Raw genomic sequence first — 24,713 nt, 5'->3', positions numbered from 1 at the left:
TTTTAGTTTTTATCACTGTCTCTCTAACTGCTGAAGTGGAAAAGAAAGATTGCCAAAACCTGACGTGTTTCTTTCCCTTTCTGCCCACTCTGACTTGGTTCTTAGCTGTCTGTTGCTCCAGTGATGAGAAACGTTGCTCAGTTTATTCATTCACTGAATGTCTTTTCCAGCTCAAATAACGGTGATACCCTCTTGTAAACCAAGGCTCCAGCTGTCAACAGCAGTAAATGAAACAAACCTAATTAAGACATACCAACCATTGCCTACACGAGATAATTAGGCTGCAAAAAGTCACACACATTACACTGCATTTTTCTAAAAGCAAGAGATAATACCTTAAAAGCAAGAGGCACACCATATTTAGTAAGACAGTAAGTATGGATTGCAATAGGGATGGACTTCCAGAAGAAATTAAATAATCTGTCCACAAAGATTTAAACAGTTTTAGGACAGAAGTTCTAGTACAGGAAAAAAATAATAAAAATACCAAATATAATTACTAATAAGTGATACTAACTTTTTAGATGCAGACTCTAATTAGACTTTTTAATTGCAGACACTAGGAAGCAAACAATACCATTTTATCTGGATAAGGAAATATATGTACAATCAGAGTGCACATAAAGATTTATAAATGCAGCTGGGTAAAGAATTACATCAAAGACTCCAAAACTATGATGCACAGCTCCTGCTGTTGATTGAAAACACTTATCCCACAGCTCAGCTTACTGGTCATAATTTGCAGCTAAGCCTCATCTCTACAAGCTTTTCTACTGTGCACCATAGTAGGTACAAGTTTTAAGAATTGCTTGCATCACAACAAAAATCTTGAGAGGTCACCAAAACCCACTGACAAAACAGCTATAATAAATATAGGTTTTTTGCTTAATAGATAATGCTGATATAATCGCATTGTTTGAATTAACTTTTTTTTTTAAAGAAAATATCTATTTGTGCACAGAAACCTCTGTGTATGTAAATCTCAGATACTTTAAATACTACTCAAAAGAACAGGACAAATAACCTTCAGGTTCTCTTTGTCCTTCTTATTAGTACCTTTAAAACTGGATGTTTGAAATGCAAAACTTTCACATAAACCTCCAGATAGTACAAAGCATTTAGCTTTAAAGCATTGGAACCCATTAATAAAAATTCTGAAAATCACTGTTAGTAAGAGTGTTTCAATATGATCTTTATTTAGTAAATATGTACTGATAACACTATTATCAGTACATTAATGAAGAAAAGGAATCAATGCATTCCCAAAGTTCAAAGTACCGGAAAGTTAAATGCTTATTTTCCAATACAAACATTTATCTCCGTGATGCTACATTCTTTAAGGAAATTGAACTTCAATTACAGTTTATAGTGTTGAGTGCAAGATATCAATTTACATGAGGTTTATTTTGTTACAGTAATCTGCAGCTCACTTCTCAGTTCAAAATGGTTAGAAATTAATTACATACACATAGACACACACACCGAATCAATACAACCAGTTGGCATAAGCAAAGTGTCATGGTTTAACCTGGCAGGCAGCCAAATACCATGCAGCCGCTCACTCACTCCCCCCACCCCCAGTGGGACGGGGAGAGAATCGGAAGGGTAAGAGTGAGAAAAACTCATGGGTTGAGATAAAGACAGTTTAATAGAACAGAAAAAGGGAAAATAATAATGATAATGATAAAATATACAAAATGAGTGATGCACAATGCAATTGCTCACCACCCGTGCTGACCGATAACCAAGTAGCGATCGGTACTTCCTGGATCACGCCTACCATTCATATACTGAGCATGACGTCACATGGTATGGAATACCCCATTAGCCAGCTGGGCTGGCTGTCCTGATTATGTTCCCTCCCATCTTGTGTACCTAGCTCAGTCAGTAGGCACGGGAGCTGTCCTTGGACTAGGAGGGCACTTAGCAACAACTGAAAACATCAGTGTGTTATCAACATTCTCCTCATACTAAATCCAAAACGCAGCACTAGGAAGAAATTTAACCCTATCCCAGCCGAAACCAGGACACAAAGTCATACTGCATTACTTGATTCTGGGTTTTGATCTCTTCAAGTGGGACCAGAAAACATCAGTAATCCACGTTTTTTTACCTTCTCTGTCAACATTGTATATCAGTCATGCAACAATACTATTATAAACAAAAAGACCAACAAAAATGTTTGCCACTCAAATGATTCTATACAATTTTTGCTGTACATTTCACTACTTCACTTTTTTGTGTACTATGTCATATGATGTGTACTACAGTCATATTAGCTTTAGGTTGTCCTGCAAGGAGCAGGGAATTGGACTCGACGATCCTTATGGGTCCCTTCCAACTTGACATATTCTATTCTATGATTCTATGATCTCATAAGCCACCATGGATGTCCATACTACTCCAGAAACATTCTTTTATTCCACTCATTAAATGATAGTTAATACCAAATCATTTTCATGTAAAATACTACATAGATATAACACTACTTAAATCAAAAATCTTTCTGAAGTGAAACAGTGTATTTTGGAACGATGACCCTGCAGGCTGGGAGAGAGTGTGAAAATTATTCTACAATCTGTTATTCAAGGCACTCAACCCCAGTGAATATTTTATACAAGGCAGAAGCACTTTAACTGGAGAAATAAGAAAGATTTATGCTAGAACACCATATGAGCTTGAGTTGGTGGCTTATTAGCTGGAGCGTTCACCAGAAAGAGAAAAGACATCAGATTAAATCATAAAGAAGAATTTCAACCTGAATCTCCAACCTCTTCTTTTTTGCTGCCTTCTGCTCTTAATATATGTCATATATATGAGACAAGAAAATGTGCACTGGTGCCCTTGGTTTTGGCTTGAGAATCCCATAGAAGCTGAAGTATAAACTCAGGAGGAGTATAAACTCAAATCCAGGACGATGTTGGCTCTATGTACATGAAAATGTAGTAGTTTACGTGCTTTAACTGGTACAGCCTCTCAGGTACCTGGGACACACATGAAAAGTCCATCTTGGGCCACATCCTATCTTTCACAGTGGCCAATAGCAAATGTCCAGGGAGGAGCAGAAAACCAGAATACTTTCCCAGTACTTCTACTGAGCAGAAGTCCCTGAGTGTCATAGTTGGATCAAAATGCTGAGATTTGATAGCTGCAGTAGCAGTCCATTGAATCTCAATTAATTTACTATTCAGGTAAGATTTCCAATGGCCTTTCAATTATTTGAAGCTCACATTTTGTATTTACAGATACATTTTTAATATACAATCCAAATAAAATTCCAGAAGTCAATGGGACATGTGCTTTAGAAAGTGCATCAAGAACACGACTCAAAAAATTTCTACCCACACCCATCCTCTCTTCTCCCTACATAGTGAATTACATCTGTGCATTTGGCATAGAATGTTTTCTACTGAAATCTTTGGTAAATGGGACAGTACTCCTTACAGCCATATCATCTTGCCTTCTGGTGGCAAAATTAAGAGCAAGTTATAGGTATCAACTGTCCAGTGCAAACCTTTATTTTTCTGCAAGCCTCAAGTTCATCTCATTTCCCAGAACAAAGGAACAGATTACATTTTTACTACTTCAATCACCATGTCTTTGCATTTCAATATAAACTGGGCCATTTGCGTACATATTATTAATCCTCAAAACAGCAGAATGTTTTCTGTATATTTATCTCACACATTGTCTGTTCACTTTATTAATACACTTACATGTTAAAATAAAATATTAAATGTCCTTAAATGTACATAACACAGACAGCAGCCTCAAAGACTTGCCAAATGTACTGCAAATTGGCCCAATGCTCATGTCACTCAACATGGTCCAAGACCTTTCCTCTGAGCTGATATGGAATGCCTATGTGGTCAATATGCCCAATCCTCCTGGGCCTGGAAATTAAACCTAAAATCCAAATCCTTGACACTTGATTTTTGTAATCCTGTCTATCTATACCAGCAACACCTGAAAAATTATCGATGTCAGTGAAGCACTGAACTTATCTTACAGTTTGTAAACAATGTCACTGCAAATTTTAACACTAAAGGCAAGGGGATAAAGGGCATAAATGTGTATCATATGACAGTCTCCTGAGACAAAGTCCGGTTAAAGTTAGTGTGAAGTCTATATTATGAAGCAAATGAAGCAGTTAATGTGTACTATTTCATATATGAAAACACAGGAACTTTTGAATTATATGGCTTGGAACACAATGTACACTTAAAGTAGGATTTTTCTTTCTCCAGAAAAAGCAAGTACCAAAAATCTGGAGAGAACACATTTGATGCTTCAAGATGCTAAGGCTTCAGTCTTTACTATAATTTGCGACATGAAGACAATCTGCAACTTCATAGCAAATTTCAGATTCTTGCAGAGCTACAGACCAAAGAAGTAATTGCTAGTGCAGATTTTTTTCCTTCTTATCACTCTAAAGACACTTTTCTGTTATTATTATTATTCCTTACAATTGAAGTTATCGAAGCCAAAATAAGCAAGCCAGTAATTAGCCTGAATTTGCCAAGATGACAAGCTATTTATTATGCAGTACATATTTCTTTCTAATTATCGCTTTAAAGAAAAAAACAAGTTTTCTTCCTAAACAGCAGCTACAGAAATAATTAGAAAATTATAAAACCTGTGGATTATCAATTTTCTATATTTCTGTATAAATATCTCACAGGCTTGCCTAAGAATGTCATCATTAGGAATGTGTATTAATCCAACCATTCCGTTTTCCTTTGATTACACATATATTATGTTCTTTATATTCATAAACTTCATGTTCAAAAGTTAAATATTCATGCTCTGTAGGATTTTGCTCACTGTTTACATTTTCAAAGCCAACTGAACTCAATCTGCTTCTAGTGATAACTGAAAGAAAAAAGAAAATATTTTAAAGGACCTTAAAATATGTAGAAAAATCTCACTGATATATTTTGCTTTATACTTTGCGGATCTTCATCTTTCTGTAGAGCAATGCTCCACTGGATGTATGACAAGCTACAAGTCTAAAGATATATTACTATATTAACTTCATTTATGCTATCTGGATAGCACTACAATACTCTAGGCACCACAGTCATTTTCTTTTCTTACTTGCAATAATTAACATTAGAGAGCAAAAGATGGCTAAATTAATTTATAACTTTATAGTTTCTTATACTAATTATTTCCTCTTCTTATATTTTAGGTCATCCTGTCATTCCTGCAAACACTAATCAATCATGGGATTTGAAGTTAATACTACTAAATAAATGAATTGCTTAATCTCCTATGACCATCTATACATACTTCATCTTCACAAAGCTTATCAATTTTATGTCATCAAGGACAGAGTGACCTTCATCTCCACAAAATGCCTCTTACTACTGGACAAGTTGGTTGCAAATTTATCACTTATCCTCAGGAAGAAAGTCCTTCACAATCATCATTTGACAAATGCAAGTGTGTGTTTTATCAATTGACCAGGTCATACTAAATTGCAAAACCATAACTGTGGAATACTAAAGTGTCTGTTACTTTTCTGAACATTTGAGCTAAGATGAAGGACATGCAACTCAAAATTAATTTTCTACTTGGCCTAGTTATGACTGCACTAGTACAAGCTGTAGGAAAAAAAGCAGATTGCCCAGCGTCATGTATATGTGAGATCAGACCATGGTTCACCCCCAGGTCTGTGTATATGGAGGCTCCAACGGTGGACTGTAATGATTTAGGCCTTTTTAATTTTCCAGCCAAACTGCCTGCCGACACACAGGTTCTACTTTTACAGACTAATAATATTGCAAAAATTGAACATTCAGTAGACTTCCCAGTGAATTTAACTGGTCTAGATTTATCTCAGAACAATTTATCCTCAGTGACCAGTATTAATCTTAGAAAGATACCACAGTTGCTTTCAGTGTACCTTGAAGAAAACAAACTTACTGAACTCCCTGAAGAATGTCTCTCTGGACTCCACAATTTACAAGAGCTTTATATTAATCATAACCTGCTTTCTGTGATTGCACCGGGAGCTTTCATAGGCCTCAATAATCTTCTCAGACTTCACCTCAATTCAAATGGTCTGCAAATGATCAACAGGAAGTGGTTTGAAGCTACTCCTAATCTTGAAATTCTCATGATTGGAGAAAACCCAATAATCAGAATCGAAGATATGAACTTTAAGCCTCTTATCAACCTTCGCAGCCTAGTTTTAGCAGGCATAAATCTCACTGAAATACCAGATAATGCTTTGGTTGGCCTTGACAATTTAGAAAGCATCTCCTTTTACGACAACAGATTTGTTAGAGTGCCCCACATTGCTCTTCAAAAGGCTACAAATCTTAAATTTCTGGATCTAAATAAGAATCCCATTAACAGAATACGACGAGGAGATTTTAGCAATATGCTGCACCTAAAAGAGTTAGGAATTAATAACATGCCTGAACTGATTTCTATAGATAGTCTTGCTGTTGATAATTTGCCAGATTTAAGAAAAATAGAAGCTACCAATAACCCCAGATTATCATATATTCATCCAAATGCATTCTACAGACTTCCCAAGCTGGAATCGCTCATGCTCAACAGCAACGCGCTGAGTGCCCTATACCGCAGTACAATAGAATCCTTGCCTAACCTCAAAGAAGTTAGTATACACAGCAATCCCATTAGATGTGATTGTGTCATCCGCTGGATTAACATGAATAAAACAAGCATTCGCTTCATGGAGCCAGAGTCCCTGTTTTGTGTAGACCCTCCTGAATTCCAAGGCCAGAACGTGAGACAGATACACTTCCGGGAAATGATGGAAATCTGTCTCCCCCTGATAGCTCCTGAAAGCTTTCCATCTACTCTGGATTTAAAAACTGGCAGCCATATTTCCTTACACTGCAGAGCAACAGCAGAACCAGAACCTGAAATCTACTGGATAACACCATCAGGACACAAACTTTTGCCTAATACTATTTCTAATAAATACTACATTCATTCTGAAGGAACATTAGACATAAGTGATGTAACACAAAAAGAAAGTGGCTTATACACATGTATAGCAACAAATTTAGTTGGGGCAGACCTAAAGTCAGTCATGATTAAAGTGGACGGCTCCTTCCCTCAGGACAGCAATGGATCTTTGAATATTAAAATAAAAGATATAAAATCTAATTCTGTTTTGGTTTCATGGAAAGCAAGTTCTAAAATTCTGAAGTCCAGTGTTAGATGGACAGCCTTTCTGAAAGCTGAAAACTCTCAGGCTGCACAGAGCGCTCGAATACCATCTGATATAAAGGTATATAATCTTACACATCTAAATCCATCAACTGAATACAAAATTTGTATAGATATTCCCACTATATATTCACAGAATAAGAAACAATGTGTCAATGTAACCACAAAAGGACTGGACTTGGCAGTGAAAGGTTATGAAAAGAACAACATAATTGGATTCCTCGCCTGCCTTGGTGCTCTTCTGGGAATCATCTCTGTGATATATCTCTACAGCTGCATCTCACGAGAGATGAACTATGATGTTGGACGCAGCTATCTAAAGAATTACCTGAAGAAACAATCCTTCTCACTCAATGAGCTTTATCCCCCTCTAATCAGTCTTTGGGACATGGGTAAAGAAAAAAGCACAGCAATGGAAGTAAAAGCAACTGTAATAGGTGTACCAACCAATATGTCATAAATATGTCAGTATATTACTTAACTTCTGAAATAAAAAGCACATGACTGCATTTGTGCTGAATAAAAAGGCAACAAGAAAAAGTATTTCTTTTAGGAACTAGATGCCTGGACTTTGCTGCTGCCAACAAATGGGAGTATGTACTGACTCAGCACCAGAGAAGAATTTTAACTCACTGGCTTCTAAGGGTATTCTACCAACCAAATAAGATTAACTTCATTTTCTAGAACTTTCATGGGACTTTGAAGTCTGGAATACAGTGCAAGTAGCCAAGAACATTTTCTGTATTTTTTTTTTATTATTATTATATAAAAGTAGTGGAACTGAGCAATACCTCCTCCTGTGTTGTATTACACACACTAGCCACGAGTTTTTGCAGTGAACAGATATACTAGGATTGACACATGGTGTAATGAAATGGACAAATTCTGTAGAGTAGACACAGTGAGTATGTGAATTTTTTTTATGAGGAAAATACATTTTTGATTAAAATCAAAATAGTTTTTGGCTTGTTTGTTTCTAAAAAAAAACATTCTGGGAGTTCTTGTCTGACAATAAACAAACTCATTCTAATGTCTGATAAAATATCTCCTTACATATTCTCTTGCTGAAATGCCAATCTGAGCACATAGGATATTTTTGCTGGTTTTAGGCTGTATAACTGCAATAAACCACACAATAAATATTTTTATAAAGTACTTACATATAATAATAACCATATTTTACACATTGCTTATTGTGGGAGGAAGAAGAGAGAAGGAGGGTGGGAAGGAGACACAAGAATGAGAGGGAAATAGATTGTTAGCTACTGATAACAGCAAGTTTTGAGCTGCTTTGGTATTTTCCCAGAAGCCTGAAAACTAAATGCAATGTTTAGACGCAGATAATATAAATCCAATATTTTGTCTTCAGTCAAAAGAGTAATTCAGTTACTAGTAATGTCTGAACTTTAGGCTGGCCATACAGGGAACTCAGATAGTTTGAACAGTTTAAATGATATTAAGGTTTTCTTTCTTATTTTTAGTTTGTTGTATACTTTCAAAATATTATTGGTCTATAAACAGTTATAACATGGAAAAATAATTTCGTTTTACCTAGAACTAATGAATAACTTGCTTTCATGTTAAAGATGTCCTTTTCCTAGTTAAATCCTAGGATTTTTAAATTATGTAAAGGCAATTTTCAAAGTTGTTAAAGGCAGAAAGAAGAACCTGATACTAATTTTAAACTACCAAAACTTAGGATCTTCATAGAGTCGATATATTTCCCTGAAGAAGGAAGTTTACAAATCTGATCAATCACTATCGCACATAAAGGTATATTGAAATTTATTAGCTAACCGCTGCGATGGCATGACAGATCTCAGCACCACGGGCAGCTCCTGGAGAGGAGCTGTTCCGCCAGAAGACGTAGCTAAAACGGAACCCATCACCAAGCAGATATTGTACTTGTCAGCAAGAACTTGTAGGTATATCTGTATGTTTACCTTTGGAGTCAAGCAACATTTAGAACTTACAACTCTTAGAGCTTCGAAATGAGAATCTAATATTTTCAGGCAAAAACATCTCTGCACAACGGTACAAACCAGCACAAAATACAAGTCTAATGGAGAGCACTGATAAGAAGATTTCCTCCCCCCCCCCGAATAAGTACCTTATTTAAATATCTCATTAAAAGTTTTTGTTGACATATAAAATGCATTTTCATATAGAAGAATTTTCATACTAAACTTCTGAGAGCTAAAATGTAGCTAGATATATCTCAGAAATTGAATTGTACTATACCAAATGAAAATATACCTTTTAAGAAGAAATAGATTGTCCTATTCTAATTGTTAGGATGTAAATTATTTCCTTTATATCCCCAAAAAAGAGAAATAGAATTGCATTTTCTTAAAGTAGCTTTGCAATCTTCCTCTCACATGACCTTGAGGAAGCTAGTTTATAACTTTATAAGTTCCTTTTTCTGAAAGTATCTCTGAAAGAATATGTTGAGGGTTTTTTTTCATCATGCCAACACGATGCATCTTCTGTAATTAACCATCACTGAGTAATATTCTTTATTTGTGCAAATATGCCTTCACTGCTATCACTCAAAAGTGAAACTTTAAGAAATAATAGGAAAATGTCCATAAGAACAGGGTCAACAGTGTCTCTACAATAGGTTACAAGATCACAGAATTTTAGTGACTCATAGAATAAAACATTTGAGATTTGGTAGGGGTGCTTAACTGATGGAGTTACAAAGAAGGAATACAACTGCAATAATGAGAACAAGAATATCCCTTCAAAGAGTTCTCACCCTTACCAAAGGATTTGCAGAAAGAAACATTGGCAGAATTAGATTAAAACTTTAAAAGACATACTTACTAGTACAATCAAGTTAATATCAACATCCATTTATTCATGAACTTATATAATAACAGCATTACAATTCTTCAGTATTCTACTGAGGTTTTAAATACCTTTAAATTGAAATTTTACATGTTTCTAACAGAAAAGTAAGTTTAGTGATTTTTTTTGATCAAATTCTATTTACTGTAAGAACATGTTAAAGGCAAAAAGCATGTTGGAGGTGAGGCTGTTTAAACCCACTTAAATTAGACTTCAACATGCATATTGATTAATGAATGGTTGTTTGATCCTTTTATTATATGGACTTGTGTGTGTGTGTGTGAAGTACTTCTGTTCTATTAGCAACATGTTAGCCTGTCTGCAGACCTTTATTTCATTATAACTGTATTGCATTATTTTATCTACTATACAGTAGTATCTTGTAGAATACATGGCAATGCTTTGAATGGCAGTACTGTGGACCACCTACTAGCCACAGAAACATAACATCTTTAATATCTACACAGAAACATCTCCATGATATTAGCCTAACAAATCTCTAAAAAGATTCATTATTTCTTCATGACCAAAGACACTCAAGACAAAGACATGTTAAAATCCCCACAGAAGCTACAGGTGAGCAGTGGGATTCTTGTGTAGCTGTATGTAAAAATGGATAGCTGTTCCTTCCACAGATATACTACTCTATAAACCCGAGGGTCCTTAGGAAGTAATAAATCCACCTTTTAGCTTTAATAGCTTAATGTATATTTAACTTACATCACTCCACAGGCATACACCAAAAAAATCTAACAACAATTTTTTCAGCAAAGTAGAATCTATTGAAAAAGTATAGGAAGAATTTCCTAATGGTGGTATAGTATACTTTTTAATAATCTCTTCATTTACAGAAAGGTTGTTTTTTCCACACAAGACATAGGGCTAAAATTTTTGCTGTCTTTTATTAATTGGGATGTTTACTCTCTTTAACGGAGGTAGGAACTGACAACGAGCTACATTTAATCTCCTCAAAAACAGAGAAAAGCATTGTTACACACCTGTCTTTCCATTTATTTAATAGTTTTCTCTCAGGAATCCAATGCATTAAAAGCAGTACTTACTGATTATTCAAACCAGAAAACAGTAGCTCAGAAATAGATTAACTTTATCTTGGCATTTCACAGCAAACCTCATTCTGAAACATGTTACTAATGAAAGAGAGATGTATTTCAAACACACAAGTGTTTGAAATGTCTGGCTAGGCAATACCCAAAACATAAAACTGAAAAGACTTTTTAATCCAATTTTTTAATTCAGTTACCTTACTTCTTTCTATCAGCTACTACACTGAAAATTCGTGTTCTATTCATAAGAAGACTAAGCATTTACATCTTGGTAAAACATTTACAAAAATCAATTCCAGCATTCCATCAGCTAACACAGCCAAATGCTAACTTACATATGTACATTTAAGCTTCTGGTTTATCTATAATGATGTGAAATCATAATTCCAAATAGTAGCTAAAAACTTCAATAAAAGATCACAGAATAAATGTTTATTTACATCCTAAAAGGAAATTTCCATTTCCAAAATCCACTAATAAAACTTATTCTGCTTGTATAACCTTAAGCAGTGACCTCAAGGTAACTTTAAAAAGAAATGGAGATTCTTCCCTCAATCTTGTGCTGACCAGTAATAGAAGAGACACAATGATCAACAATAATCTTATAAAATATTCTTTGTTATCTGAAACCAGAAGAGACATTTCAGAAAAAGGTGGCTATATAGTCTAGAAAATAAGTTCACATACTAGACAGTACCAAAAGAATTGAGGTTTTAGAGCGGAAAAATTGAAAAGTATCACTCTGTCAGACTTAAGGAAGAAAACAATTCTTATTAATGAACTGAATGGAGTAAAACCAGCGTGGAGGTATGGCATTGACAAGACAAGAAACTTTACATAGCAGAAAGTGTACAATAAGTATGCAAGCTTCAGTATGAAAACTACATAAGACATTTTGAAGGATATAGTTAAATGGAATAGAGAAGGTAAGATAGCCATTGAAAACAAACCACTAGAGACAAACCAAGACTAACAATTCACCTCATGCTAAAGATGAAAATGTGCTTGGAAATAGATTAACAACTGCATGCAATTTTTATAGAGGTAAGAAACAAGATGACTAGAAACATATCCACAGTAAAAAATTACTGGTGTTGCCTACTGAATATCATGAGACTTCATCACAACATAATTTACAGAAAGATATCTTGAGTAAAATTGTGGGGAAGCGATAGATAGAAGTGATCTTTTTAGAGCACTTTTGGGTCCCACGAGCAACAGTACAAAGATGTTGGAATAAACAGCTAGGTAGAAAAAAAAAATGCATCTTTCTGGAATATTGGTTGACCTTCCAAACCAATTGTTTTGGTAGGTCATTTGGTTGACATACCAAATGTGTCATTTGAATAGCTTCCAATTTAATACCGTTGGAAATAATTGGAACCAATCTTCTCAGGAAAAAGCTAAATAGATACTCAGAGAAAATGCTAAGCCACAACAGAAAAAGAGAAAGATTATCAAAACAAGAGAAAGATTATCTAAACAAGCAGTAAACGTAAAATCAAGACATTGAGAAGAAACAGTCAAGAAGACACCTCAATCATAGAACAGTATTTCTTTTAGTAGTAATTGTCTACTAAAATAGAGAAAGGAAAGTAAGGAAAGTATATGGAAAAACACTTCCATACTGAAATAACTTCTTAGAAGAATGTAACAGCCATGGTAAATAATCATATTCTTCCTTCCAAGAATTATCCATTAAAGAGACTACCAAGATCTACAGATTATTGAGTTCTAAGCACTACTCTGAATACAGGACTTTTCTCATTGTGTGTCCCAGCTAGAGCTCAAGTGAAAACAAGTGCTGAGGACAGCTGTACGTACAGGAGATGATAGTCTTCCATAGCTCAGTGCTAAATTAAGGGTCAAGGAAGGCTATAGCTCCTGTCCTAGATACTGCTTTCTGCTTCAAAATTTCCACACATGAGACAAAACTACTTTCCAAGTCATCATCATGAAATGTTCAGGTTGATTCTTTCTGACAGTCCAACCCAACTTTACTCTTTATCTCCATATGTCATGCACATTTGCATTCTTTCCCAAGACCAATGCAAGAGTAGGATACCTCCATGACATTTGGCATAATATATCACCTTGAGACTGCCTGTCACTACTTGCACAGTGCGGATTTGATCAGACAACATTGTTGTTAGCCAGATAGACAGCTCTCAGGTTCACACAGATAAGGAAGCAAACATGAAGAGTCCCATATTAATAACAAGGTATTCATAGGTGATCCCTTCAGTTCAGACTAATGCTGCAGATGAAAAAGCAAATAAGAATTGGACTCCAACAGAAGCATGCACTTATTTCACTCTCCAGCACTTAAGATGACCTGAGAGGTAGGTGCCAGAACAAGGGCCAGTAGGGCAACAAGAGCCTCTTCTATCAATAGAAGACAGAAGTCAAGGAAGAAATCAAGATGAAAAAATGAACGTATTTATCTTCCTTTTTTAAGGACTAAACTCACTAAATATGGTCTCTAGTGACATCACAACAGTGAAAGAATGACCTTGTTCATCTTTTTAAGCCTAGCAGTTACACCATCTGGATCACTTAACCTTGAAGGATAGATAAATAAATGGGAAGATTATCTCTGCAAGACAAAAAAAGGAGTGAGGCATGCCCGAACTGAGGTGTGCAACAGCATGGACAACACAAAACTGAGAAGAAAATGAATGCTGCTTTTCAAGCTAACTGAATAATTAGGAAACACAAAAACAAATCTCAAAGCTTTCCTGATAGTTAATTAGCTGTGCTTCAGAACCTCAACAGAGAAGGAGGAACATGCTCCTTTTAAAAGTAGAATAAACACGGGCTTTGCACTGGTCAAAGACAGACAAACCTCAAAGAGAAATATCTAATACTAATTTTGAAAAAGCAGTGATGATAGTCTTCATCTACACACATTTATTCCAGTCAAGACCTAGATTGTATAAAGAAAGCATTATAGCATTCATATACTACACTTTACAGGTCAAAGGGTTTACAGTTTTGTCATTTAGCATGTGAGCACAATTGAGATGGCTGTTGGGAATAACATTTGAGGGAAGAATCTTGTCAGAAATTCTTATTTTTTTGTATGAAATTGTACTCTGTGCTGTTAACATTTATAATGTCTTTCTATTTCTGTCCCTAGCATGAATTTCAGCTATACTTAAAAACATACAACTTAATACTTTATACCACCAAAGAAATTGGGTTACTGTCTGAAGACTACGAAAGACAGCTAAAAGACAATGCTTTGACATAATGGTGGAATGATTTTATAGGACTTAGAACCATATGATGAAAATCATCTACTCCTATATTCTAACATTTAAATAGAAGATAATAGGGCTACAAATAGAGTTAGAATTATCACTTTTAAATTAAGTGCAAAGTGTCAAATAATTACACAAAATAAAAAACAGTTACTTAAAGTTAGTCTCACTAAAGCAACTACCATCATTAAAATACAGGTAATCAGCTATGTCTTTCTTTACATATCAGGTAATAAAAGGATTAAATTAAATCAAACTGTTACTATCAATTATACTCTCTTAGATTAATTTAATCTTACCTTAACATTTACTATAAAATTGCACAGGTAAATATGTATTATTTAGGTAGCTATTTAAAAAATGCATTTTTGTCTAATTAGTCAGACTATTGTGTAAACGGCAATACAATGATAGCTTCTGAGAAAAATTAAGTTCTATAAATCCATTTTATATTACTTTGACTTGACACGCTAAAATATGGTCATGTGCATTTTACCAATTTACTGCTGGTTTTGTGCTTTATAAAAATTAAAGTGTTTACCAACTTTAAGTGTTAAAGTCTTACATAATCTATTTCATAAATGTTCTGCAGGTATTTATGACAAGTACATGCCCATTTTTAGCAAACTAAGTGCTATATTGAATATTCATGTGCCACACAATATATTCCAAAATGTGAAACAATACTTTTTTCTCCTAAAATACCTTCTTGTACAAGTTTGCCTATCTATACCTAAATTACATAACACATGCACACCACTACCTCAACTCCATTTCTTCTACAGTCATGTAAGAGGATTGCAGTACTCAAGCTAGAATGAAATGTATCCCCATGACTTCCAGACTCTCAGTTTGACAAGTCCAGAATAGCACTGTCCATTGTCACAGCACTTACAAATGTATATTTACATTATCATGTCCAAATCACCCTGTTGCCTTTCAGGCTATTACGAGCCCAATTCAAAATTTCTTCCTTTTCTTCCATCCAGGAACTTCAACCTCTCTCTCACTCTTCACATTTCTTTCATTCATTTAGCATTTATCTACTGTTTGCTCTTACACTAAATCACACCAGCATGGGCATGCAGCCCTCCTTTTTAACTACATTCTACTTCATTAATGCTTCATCTTTTTCCCTGTCTCCTATGAAATGTACTTCCAGAATATCCTTCTCTATGCTATTTGTTATCATTTCTGCACAATTACATAAAAAAAAAAAAAAGAACACAAAAAAGCTGAATTGTTTTGTGGATTTGAGTTAAAATTTCAAGTGTAGCCAGAGGAAAATTGCAAGCCTGAAAACTCTGCAGTCTGTTCCCCCACCTACCTCAACAGTCAACTCTTCTTAAATGACATTATGTTAACTAAAGTTCACTTTCTCTCCTTTGGTCTTAGAAAAGCTGATTAAAATGGATGATGTCCACTACTGCTAGAGTAATTTTATTTCTAGCTTGTGTAATGTCTGGATTATTAGAAAGAGAAAAGAGAAAGAGAATAATCTTATTATTCATCCAGGCTTTCAAAAGCATATTACAATTTATAAGCATATATCAATAAACACATTACACCAAAGCACGTACACCAAAGAGAAAAGTCTCCTGCTAACCTGAACATCGGTTAACCAAATAGTTTAGAATAAAAGAAACAAAAATATATTGTCAAAGAGTTGTGGGTTTTTTCTCTACCACATCAAGAGGTGTGGTAGAGAAGTGCCCACCAGTACTTCCTCATACAGCAAAAGCATTTAGGTGTGTAACTTCCACTGAATTTAACAGATACTAGATTCTGACTTGTTTGGCTGTTTTGGACATTATGAAGCATGCCCCTGGATGATCAAATGCCTGACCCCATGAACCTATCTATCTGACTCACAGCCCTCAAAAATTTGCATATGCATGGCTCTACTAAAGATAGTGTAAAATCAATGTACATCATTCATTTATCAAACATTACATATAGTTTCAACTAAGAAAAAACATGAAAAGAACAATATTATTTATTTAAAATGTTTAGAACAGAATACTTTGTGAAGAATATCTGTTTCAGGATTAAATAATTCAATATCCATTAAAGAAATATTGGATAGTCTAGAAGTATACCAGCAAAGGAATGTTCTGTATGTTCAGTTATTATCTAATTACAAACAAAAGCAATATGCCTTAGAATACATTCTAAATGACTTTATTTTAAGATACCACAAATAATATAGTTTTCCCTCAGGTTCTTACTCCTCCCGACCTAAAGTTTGCAAGAGCCTGCTCCTGCTATTCATCTCTAACTATCAATTATCTTCCTACAGGATTTCTCATTTCAGCTTGTCTTCCTCCTCCTTTTGTCTCCTTCATTTGAAAATTTCTTTTTGCTTCAATTATCTTACACTTGGAAGTCCCCTGTCTTTGTATGTCATGCAACATCATTCTCCCACTATCAGTATCTCTTCTTTTGTTTAACATTCTGGCACAGAACTCTACTTTTCCCTTCCCAAAATTAATATTCCATTACACTGGATGTGTATAAAATAATCTAAATTCTTCTTGCTTGAATCCTTACATTAAATATACCAAACTATGTATAATAAGATGACTTTCCAGTGAGTAGGGGTTTACTTTAATCAAGAGTGTGGAAACCATCTCATAAATATTCAGAAAACAGAGAGAAAGTCTAAGGAAGGAAAAAAATATTTAAAACAAAAAAATGGTAGATTACAAACCTTACCATATGTTGCTAACAGATCAAGGGCAGACCATGTAAGTATTACAAATAAAAGTGAGGAAAAATCAGAAACTATAGATACTCAATGGTAGAAAAGTCAATGGTAAAAACCAAATTGTAACATAGGATGATCGAAATATTTTAGAACAAACCAGAAAAGAAGAGAGCCGGAAAAATGTGGCCAAAGAGGACAAAATTGCTGAAAAATCAAGTTTGCAGCAGCATCAAATCAATAAATATGAGAAAAAATAAGTTGAATGAACAAAGAGGTACTACGAGTAGTTTTAATGATGGTGAAGGAGAAAAGTAGAGTAGAGGAAAGGTATAGGAAAGATTGCTGAAGAGGAATGAGTTAAGACACTGAGTCTAACAGCCCATCCTGGTAACACAAGAATTAAAGGTAGCAAGAGACAAGCCAGTAGTTGGAAGCAAATTTTGAACAAGAGGAAGTGACAGAATTATCAAAAACTGAGAAAAATTAATGATAAAGCGATGAAGAAACAGCCAGGGAAAACAAGTGAGCTTGAAGATACCATGAAATATACAGATCCAGAAGTTTCAGATGAAGGCAAGACTTAACAAGAATGGGGGAGAAGGACAAGACAGCAGGAGTATGTGCTTTGATTTGGTCAAAATATTTAGTACAGAAAAAAGCTGTAAGAAGCCTGACCTTATGAGTATTCTGAAATCAACAGGAAACAATCATGCTTGGGAGACAAATTGTAATTTCCATACCTTATGAGTCATAATTCACTAAGTGTCAAGGAAAAAGTTACAATACTAATTGTAAAACAAGGAGTACAAAAATATTTGTTAGAAAGTGAAAAGAAGTAAATGCTTAAGCAATGAAGAAAAGCAAGCTTGGAAATTCTGGCTAAAATGAGGAAGGCAGATACAACAGGTAGTGTCATTTGGGAGGTTTCATCCAGAAGACAATTGAAAGCTGATAACCCTGTGTTATTAAGCCAAATACTATCATAAAGAAATCTCAGAGGGTAGGAGACACTGCTGCCTCTAATTAAAGACAGAGCTCAAGGTCCAGGAGCTGCTTAACAGTATCAATTATAATGCTACTAATAACCAATTAAAGTTTGTGATTTTTCTAAACATTACCAGAGCCACAGCAATTTGTATTGTTGCTTTTAAGAAGCCTCAAAATCCTTTAAAAATAATTAATTCTAAAGGATTAACTAAAAAAAATCCATTTAAAAGCAATAACAAAAGACACTGGAGTGTATTCAAGTTTGTTCTAAATCATATCCAAAACAAGTGTATTTCACTAAAAAAGAAGTCGATCATTATCACATAGACTAAAAGCTTGAAGAAAAAGGAAAAGGGAGAGTAGAGGGAAGAACAAAGAGAACAAAAAAAAAAATTAAGAGGAAAGATGGTAGACAAGAATGATTCCATTTAATATTAAGTTATACAAGTTAATATATTAAGTTATATATGAAAATACTGATGCAAAAGAGGCAGAAGAGACAGAATACAGTAACAGAAACTTTTTTAAAAAGGGATTTTTTTTTTTAAACTGTTAGTAAACTAACTGAAAACTCAGTGAAAACTTGGAAGTAAGAGAGACTGAATAAGCCAACTAGGTGTCTGTATGTAAAAACAGAGTTGATCTGTTGACTCTCTGAGGATATATCTACACTTAAAGATGCCTCTCAGATGCAATTTGGAGAGATCTGAATTAGCAAGTCCAGCTAATTCAGCAGCTGTGCAGCACTTCAAGGCTTTTACTAGCTTGGGTCCAAGTGCATTTGAACATTATTAGTCTGACAGAAAGGCATATTAGCTTAATATCACTCCCGATTATCTGGGAAAGATCCCACATTCATATACCTAAATTGTATACATAAAGGTGCTAAAATATTACTTGCCATGATAGTTTGGACAACACTCCATACTCAAAAGGTAGTGGTTAATGATTTGTACTGTTTAGAGACCAGTCACAAGTGGTGTTCCTCAGTGATCTATTCTGGGATTTAACCTGCTTAGCATCTTTATCAATGACGTGGAGGATGAGACAAAGTCCTTATCAGTCTGACAACACTAATTTGGAGTATGCAGTCAATATATCTAAGGACAGGGCTGCCATTTAGAGGGATCTGGAAAGGTTGGAGAATTAGGCCAACAGGCTGTCATGAAATTCAGCAAGGAGGCATGTAAAATCCTGCACCTAGAATGGACTAACCCCTGAATGAGTAAAAAACCTGGGAGTGCCTGGAGCAGCTCTGCTGAAAAAGACCTGGGGGTCCTAAGGACAGTTGACTAACAGTTTACTGGACTGTATTAACACGAGAGTAGCCAGCAGATTGAGGAAAACAATCCCCTTTACTCAGCACTTGTTAGATCACGTCTGTAATGCTGTGTCTAATTTTGGATCCTCACCCGCCCCCACATACAAGACATCGATCGACTGCAGCGAGTTTAGCAGGAGCCTCCCAAGCTGTCAGGGGCTGGAGCCCTTGCCCTAAGAAGAAGCAGCTGGGCTTGTTCAGCCTGGAAAAAAGAAGGATTGGGAGGAATAAGTAGCAGCCTTCCAGTATCTATGAGGTGGCTACTAAGAAGACAGAGCCAGGCACGTTACTGAGGTGCACAGCAAAAAAATGAGCAACAAGAACCATAAATTGAAATTGGGGGCAGGGGCTTTAACTAGATATAGGAAAAATAATTAATTATGAGGAAAATAATCTTGGGAACAAGTTGCACAGACATGTTATGAAATTTCCGTTCTTTCCGAGGTTTTCAAGACCCAACTGGACAAAATCACAATCAACATGATCTGATTCATAGTTGACCCTGTTTTGAGCAGGTTGAACTAGATGACTTATCTTCCAACCTGAATAATTCTGCAGAGGAACTACATCCCCAGAGATTATACATGCGATGTAACCTGCTCAGAGAAGCAGAAATATTTTAGCTGAAATGACTCCAAAGCGTTGATCAGGACCATCCTTTTATTCCTTTTTAAATGATTCAAAGAGTTCTTCTTGCAGAGACACTATAGTTTAGGTAGGTTGTTAGGCTTTTTAAATTTCTAAATTTTAAAATTGTATTCATAATGCAGACAGCTATTTCCATATGGTTTCAATATGTGGCCATACTTTATTTCAAATATATTTAGTCTACTTTTTTGGACTAAATTCTTAGGAATTTCTTACATGCCTTTTCTCATATTCTACCATTTTCATTATGATGCTCCTTCTACATATTTAAATGGCATGATTTTGCATAAATGTAGAGCAACAGACTGTGAAACTGAATATAAGAATGTTTCCTACTTTTTTTCCAATGCAGACATGAGTAACAAGCTATAACTAGGATCCATTTTTCTGGAATATAAAAAATTTAGAATAAATACATCAATATGAAAAAAAGATTCAAATTACATTCCTCCTTTTTAAAAAAGTATGAAACTGTGATCATCCAGAAAATCTTTCCTCTGATACTGCTAATTATTTTGAAATTTAATTTCTTTGGGGCACGGTTTTGTTCTATACCTTCAGTCCTTCCTTCTTAACGTTTCACTCTGTCTTCAAGCTTGAAATTTCATTTTGATCAAGGATAATTCTCTTACGAATATGGTAATGTCCCAGACTGTATGCCTAAACATGCAGTTTCACCACTATGATGACAGTGCCACGAAATTTAAGAACTTGGAAAAGCACAGACTACTTTACAACATAAAAATATTTCCAAAGGTCCAGAGGAAAAATTCAGCCCAAACAATACCTTGCTCAGAGCTTTAGATAATCCACTGGAAATGTGGTAATTAGTAACAGTAAAATAGACAAGTGGAAAGAGTAGGTTGAAAAAGAAAAAAAAAGGATACAAACTGCAACAAAAAATGGAGACAGAATCCGCCTATTCCTTCAGGAAAATTGCTGAAAATATACGTGGAAAATGCAGCAAAAATTAAGACATTCAGTCACAAAGGAGAAAGTTGATAATAAGTAGAGCTTATAAATGGATATGAGATAATACCATTGGCTAGTGGGAATAAGGAACACATTAGAAAATAAATTTTCTGGTAAACTAAGCTACAGATATATTAAGTTCTGATTATTAAGCAATCAATTAACAATCAAGTATATACATAGGAATACAATGATAATTATATTCAAATCACAAGCTTTCCTATCCTGTTTCCAACAGCGTTCAACAGAAGATGCCTAGTGAAGAGCACAGGATCAGGGTGACTTTCCATGACACTTTCCCATAATACACCCTACCACCTCCTCAAATTTCCAGACCTCAGGGACTTCCTCACCCAGGAGAACTTTCATGTATCTTCATGTTTAACAGCCTTTCATGGACTCTTCTCTCATGAATTCATCTGAGCAGTTTTTTAATCTATGTATTTAGCGTTCAGAGCATCCTCCTGATGTGCCAATGAGTTCTGATGATGTATTAACAACATGCTAAGGAGATATGTGATTTTTTTTGCCAGATGCAATTACAGAGGCTTTTATTTTTTAGTAAACACAGAGGGCTCAAAACATTTTTCCTTTTAACTAAAGACTCAACTTTCTCAAATATTTGCTAAAACTTATGTTAGAATTCTAATGTAGCCAACATCCTAATAGGGATAGGCAGAGGAACCCTAATAAACTAATCTGTGAAAACAAAGCACACTAAATCAACACTTGTGAGACCATTACAGAATGATTAGACTGTTGTCCCTAGTCTGAAACCCACCAAGGTGACTCAAGAAAAGAAACTGTCTCCTGAAACACTTTGCAATCTAAAGGTGATTATTACCTAAAGAGGTGTTAAGATTTATTCTGGGACAGAGAGGAAAAAAGAATTTTGGGATTGTGTAAAATTTATTATGGGATGTTTTAAGCAGAAGGAGGAAGGAATCAAGGTGGATTTGGTAGGATCTGGTGGCTGAAAAATTGGACACGAACCGGCAATGTGTGCTCACAGCCCAGAAGACCAACCGTATCCTGGGCTGCATCAAAAGAAGCGTGGCCAGCAGGTCAAGGGAGGTGATTTCTGCCCCTCTACTCTGCTCTGGTGAGAACCCACCTGGGTCTCATGCGTTGTGGATGGGTTTGGATGTGAGCAATAGCAAACTCCAATCCTGACCAGTCGGACAGGGGGAACAAGATCAGGCTATCCATGCTGTTCATGTTTGTGTGCTTATGCCGGTGCCAGTAAGGAAACTGGTTTCTGCCTGCTTTGATCTCTGTTGCCAGCCAAGTGTGTGCACTGCACGGTGTGTGCATCTGCCTATGCAGGATGTATGTGTAGCCTCGCCACTAGCTGGATCCCTAGGACACAGAACCACAGCAACTTCACATTTATGGCACCAGGACAGGAGGCCCCCCCTGGGTCTTACAATGCACCAAAGTTGGCTCTGTCAGACTACAAAAAAAACTTCCCTGCGTCGTGAAGTTCATAGGATCCAGTATCTCTAACACAATTTCTAAGGTTATCCTATCAATAAAAGTATTTATCCTAAATAATAATATCTGAGGTGATGACTGGTTTAATCTCACAATCACTATATATGTAAATAAGTGTGTTTTTCTAGTTTGAAAAATACCTTCTAGATTCAAAATATTTCATTACAAAACTTTCCCAAACTATTTTAACATTTTCTTTCCCCTTTACAGCACAAAATAAACTCTCACTACAACATCACCACCACAGGCAATAAGAATTGATCAGGGGTAGGCTTATTGGTTCTGACGTATGCTGACAAACACTTTGACTAGTTTTCTCTAAGACTTCACACTACACCACTGAAATCATTTGCTTATTGTCCACAAGCAAAAGAACTAAAGCGAACAGCCTTTGCTTCTACCTTTGAGATCCTAATAACTAACCATTCAAAGTGACGGCCAGGGTTAAAATCTTATTGTGTCCTGAGGAACACATTTAGGAGAGCCACACCTTAATTAATCATGCTACCTTCGGTGAGAGAACATTAAAAAAAAAGCAACTGCTTTCATTTTACCTTCTGATATTATTGTGTTCTTTCATTTAAAACAATAATTAATTACATCAGTTTGAGTTTGGTATCCTTCTCTCACAAAAAGCCAGTTCAGTAATAGTTTGACTACTAGCTCTTATTTCTGTGTTACAGCTGATGCTGCAATCTTGACATTCTCTCCTGAGCACTTGCCAAATTTTAACCCAGTTACAGACAGCCTAAGCTCTACCTTTATCCCTGTCCCTGGTATTTTCTTAGCTTCCCTCAGAAACTCAATGGAAAATACTAGATGCAGGGATTTAAGTTGTATTTAAAGAATCTGTTTCTTAAAGTCTTGAGTCATATAGGTCTCCGTTAATCCTTGTTTCTCAACCAAGTAGTCAAACATGCTACAGCAGCAATAATTCCTTTCTTTTTTCAAGTTGCTAATGATGGAAGAACTTGTAATATTTAAGTCCATGTTTGTTCAAAGTTTTCTACTAGTGTAGTCTCCTCCATAGAATCTACTTTTTAATTCCATACTAAAGTATCAGATATGTAAGTGACAAGGAAATCTCCATTCTTTTTGCAGCTTCACGTTCTTCCTGTTCCATGCTAGTCAGACCAGCAAATGCAACTTATTTAATGTAATTTCATACTAATCATGCATTTAACTGCATCATTAACTTGATGCCTTTCCTTGATTTAAATTTCACATTCATCTCAACTGCAAACAAGCCACCATTTCTTCTTTTGAGAGCAGCCCTGCAGAGAAGGACTTGGGGATACTGGTGGACGAAAAGCTGGACATGAGCCTGCAATGTGCACTTGCAGTCGAGAAGGCCAACCGTATTCTGGGCTGCATCAAAAGAAGCGTGGCCAGCAGGTCGAGGGAGGTGATTCTGCCCCTCTACTCTGCTCTGGTGAGACCCCACCTGCAGTACTGCGTCCAGCTCTGGAGCCCTCAGCACAAGAAAGACATGGACCTGTTGGAGCGGGTCCAGAGGAGGGCCACGAGAATGATCAGGGAGATGAAACACCTCTCCTATGAGGAAAGCTGAGAGAGCTGGGGTTGTTCAGCCTGGGGAAGAAAAGGCTCTGGGGAGACCTTATTGTGGCCTTTCAGTACTTAAAGGGGGCTTATAAGAAAGATGGGGACAAACTTTTTAGCAGGGCCTGTTGTGACGGGACAAGGGGTAATGGTTTTAAACTAAAAGAGGGTAGATTCAGACTAGATATAAGGAAGAAATTTTTTACAATGAGGATGTTGAAACACTGAAACAGGTTGCCCAGAGAGGTGGTAGATGCCCCATCCCTGGAAACATTCAAGGTCAGGTTGGACAGGGCTCTGAACAACCTGATCTAGTTGAAGATGTCCCTGGCCATGGCAGGGGGGGTTGGACTAGATGACCTTTAAAGGTCCCTTCCAACCCAAATTATACTATGATTCTATGATTCTTTTTTTTTTTAATACCGTGAAAGCTTGAGACTGATATTATAACCAAAATAATATATATAAAAAATAGTGACTAAACGCTTCACATTACTCTAGGAAATATCAAAGCTCTCAAAGATTTTTCATAATTCTTAACAATTTCTTTAAACCCAGTAAGGCAAAATACTTCATAATTCCTAATATTTTATTCTATTTACTTCACTTTTATTCAGAGATTTCACACTTCAATTGAT

The 24,713-nt window shown here is 35.6% G+C and overlaps 2 protein-coding genes across 2 annotated transcripts in view; one reads left to right on the top strand and one right to left on the bottom strand.

The window, feature by feature from the left end:
• LRRN3 (leucine rich repeat neuronal 3) overlaps nt 1-8,154 on the top strand; it is a 35,620-nt gene extending 27,466 nt beyond the window's left edge. The window contains exon 2 of the mRNA XM_075152240.1: nt 5,192-8,154. Within this exon, the coding sequence (XP_075008341.1) occupies nt 5,543-7,669 (2,127 nt within the window). The 5' untranslated portion in view covers nt 5,192-5,542 and the 3' untranslated portion in view covers nt 7,670-8,154. The remainder of the gene's footprint in view (nt 1-5,191) is intronic.
• Nucleotides 1-24,713, bottom strand: part of IMMP2L (inner mitochondrial membrane peptidase subunit 2) — a 478,971-nt gene that overhangs the window by 273,195 nt on the left and 181,063 nt on the right. The window lies entirely within an intron of this gene.

This window comes from Calonectris borealis, chromosome 1 (assembly GCF_964195595.1).
Source record: "Calonectris borealis chromosome 1, bCalBor7.hap1.2, whole genome shotgun sequence".
NCBI lineage: Eukaryota > Metazoa > Chordata > Aves > Procellariiformes > Procellariidae > Calonectris > Calonectris borealis.
This window is presented reverse-complemented; position numbering and strand designations above follow the sequence as displayed.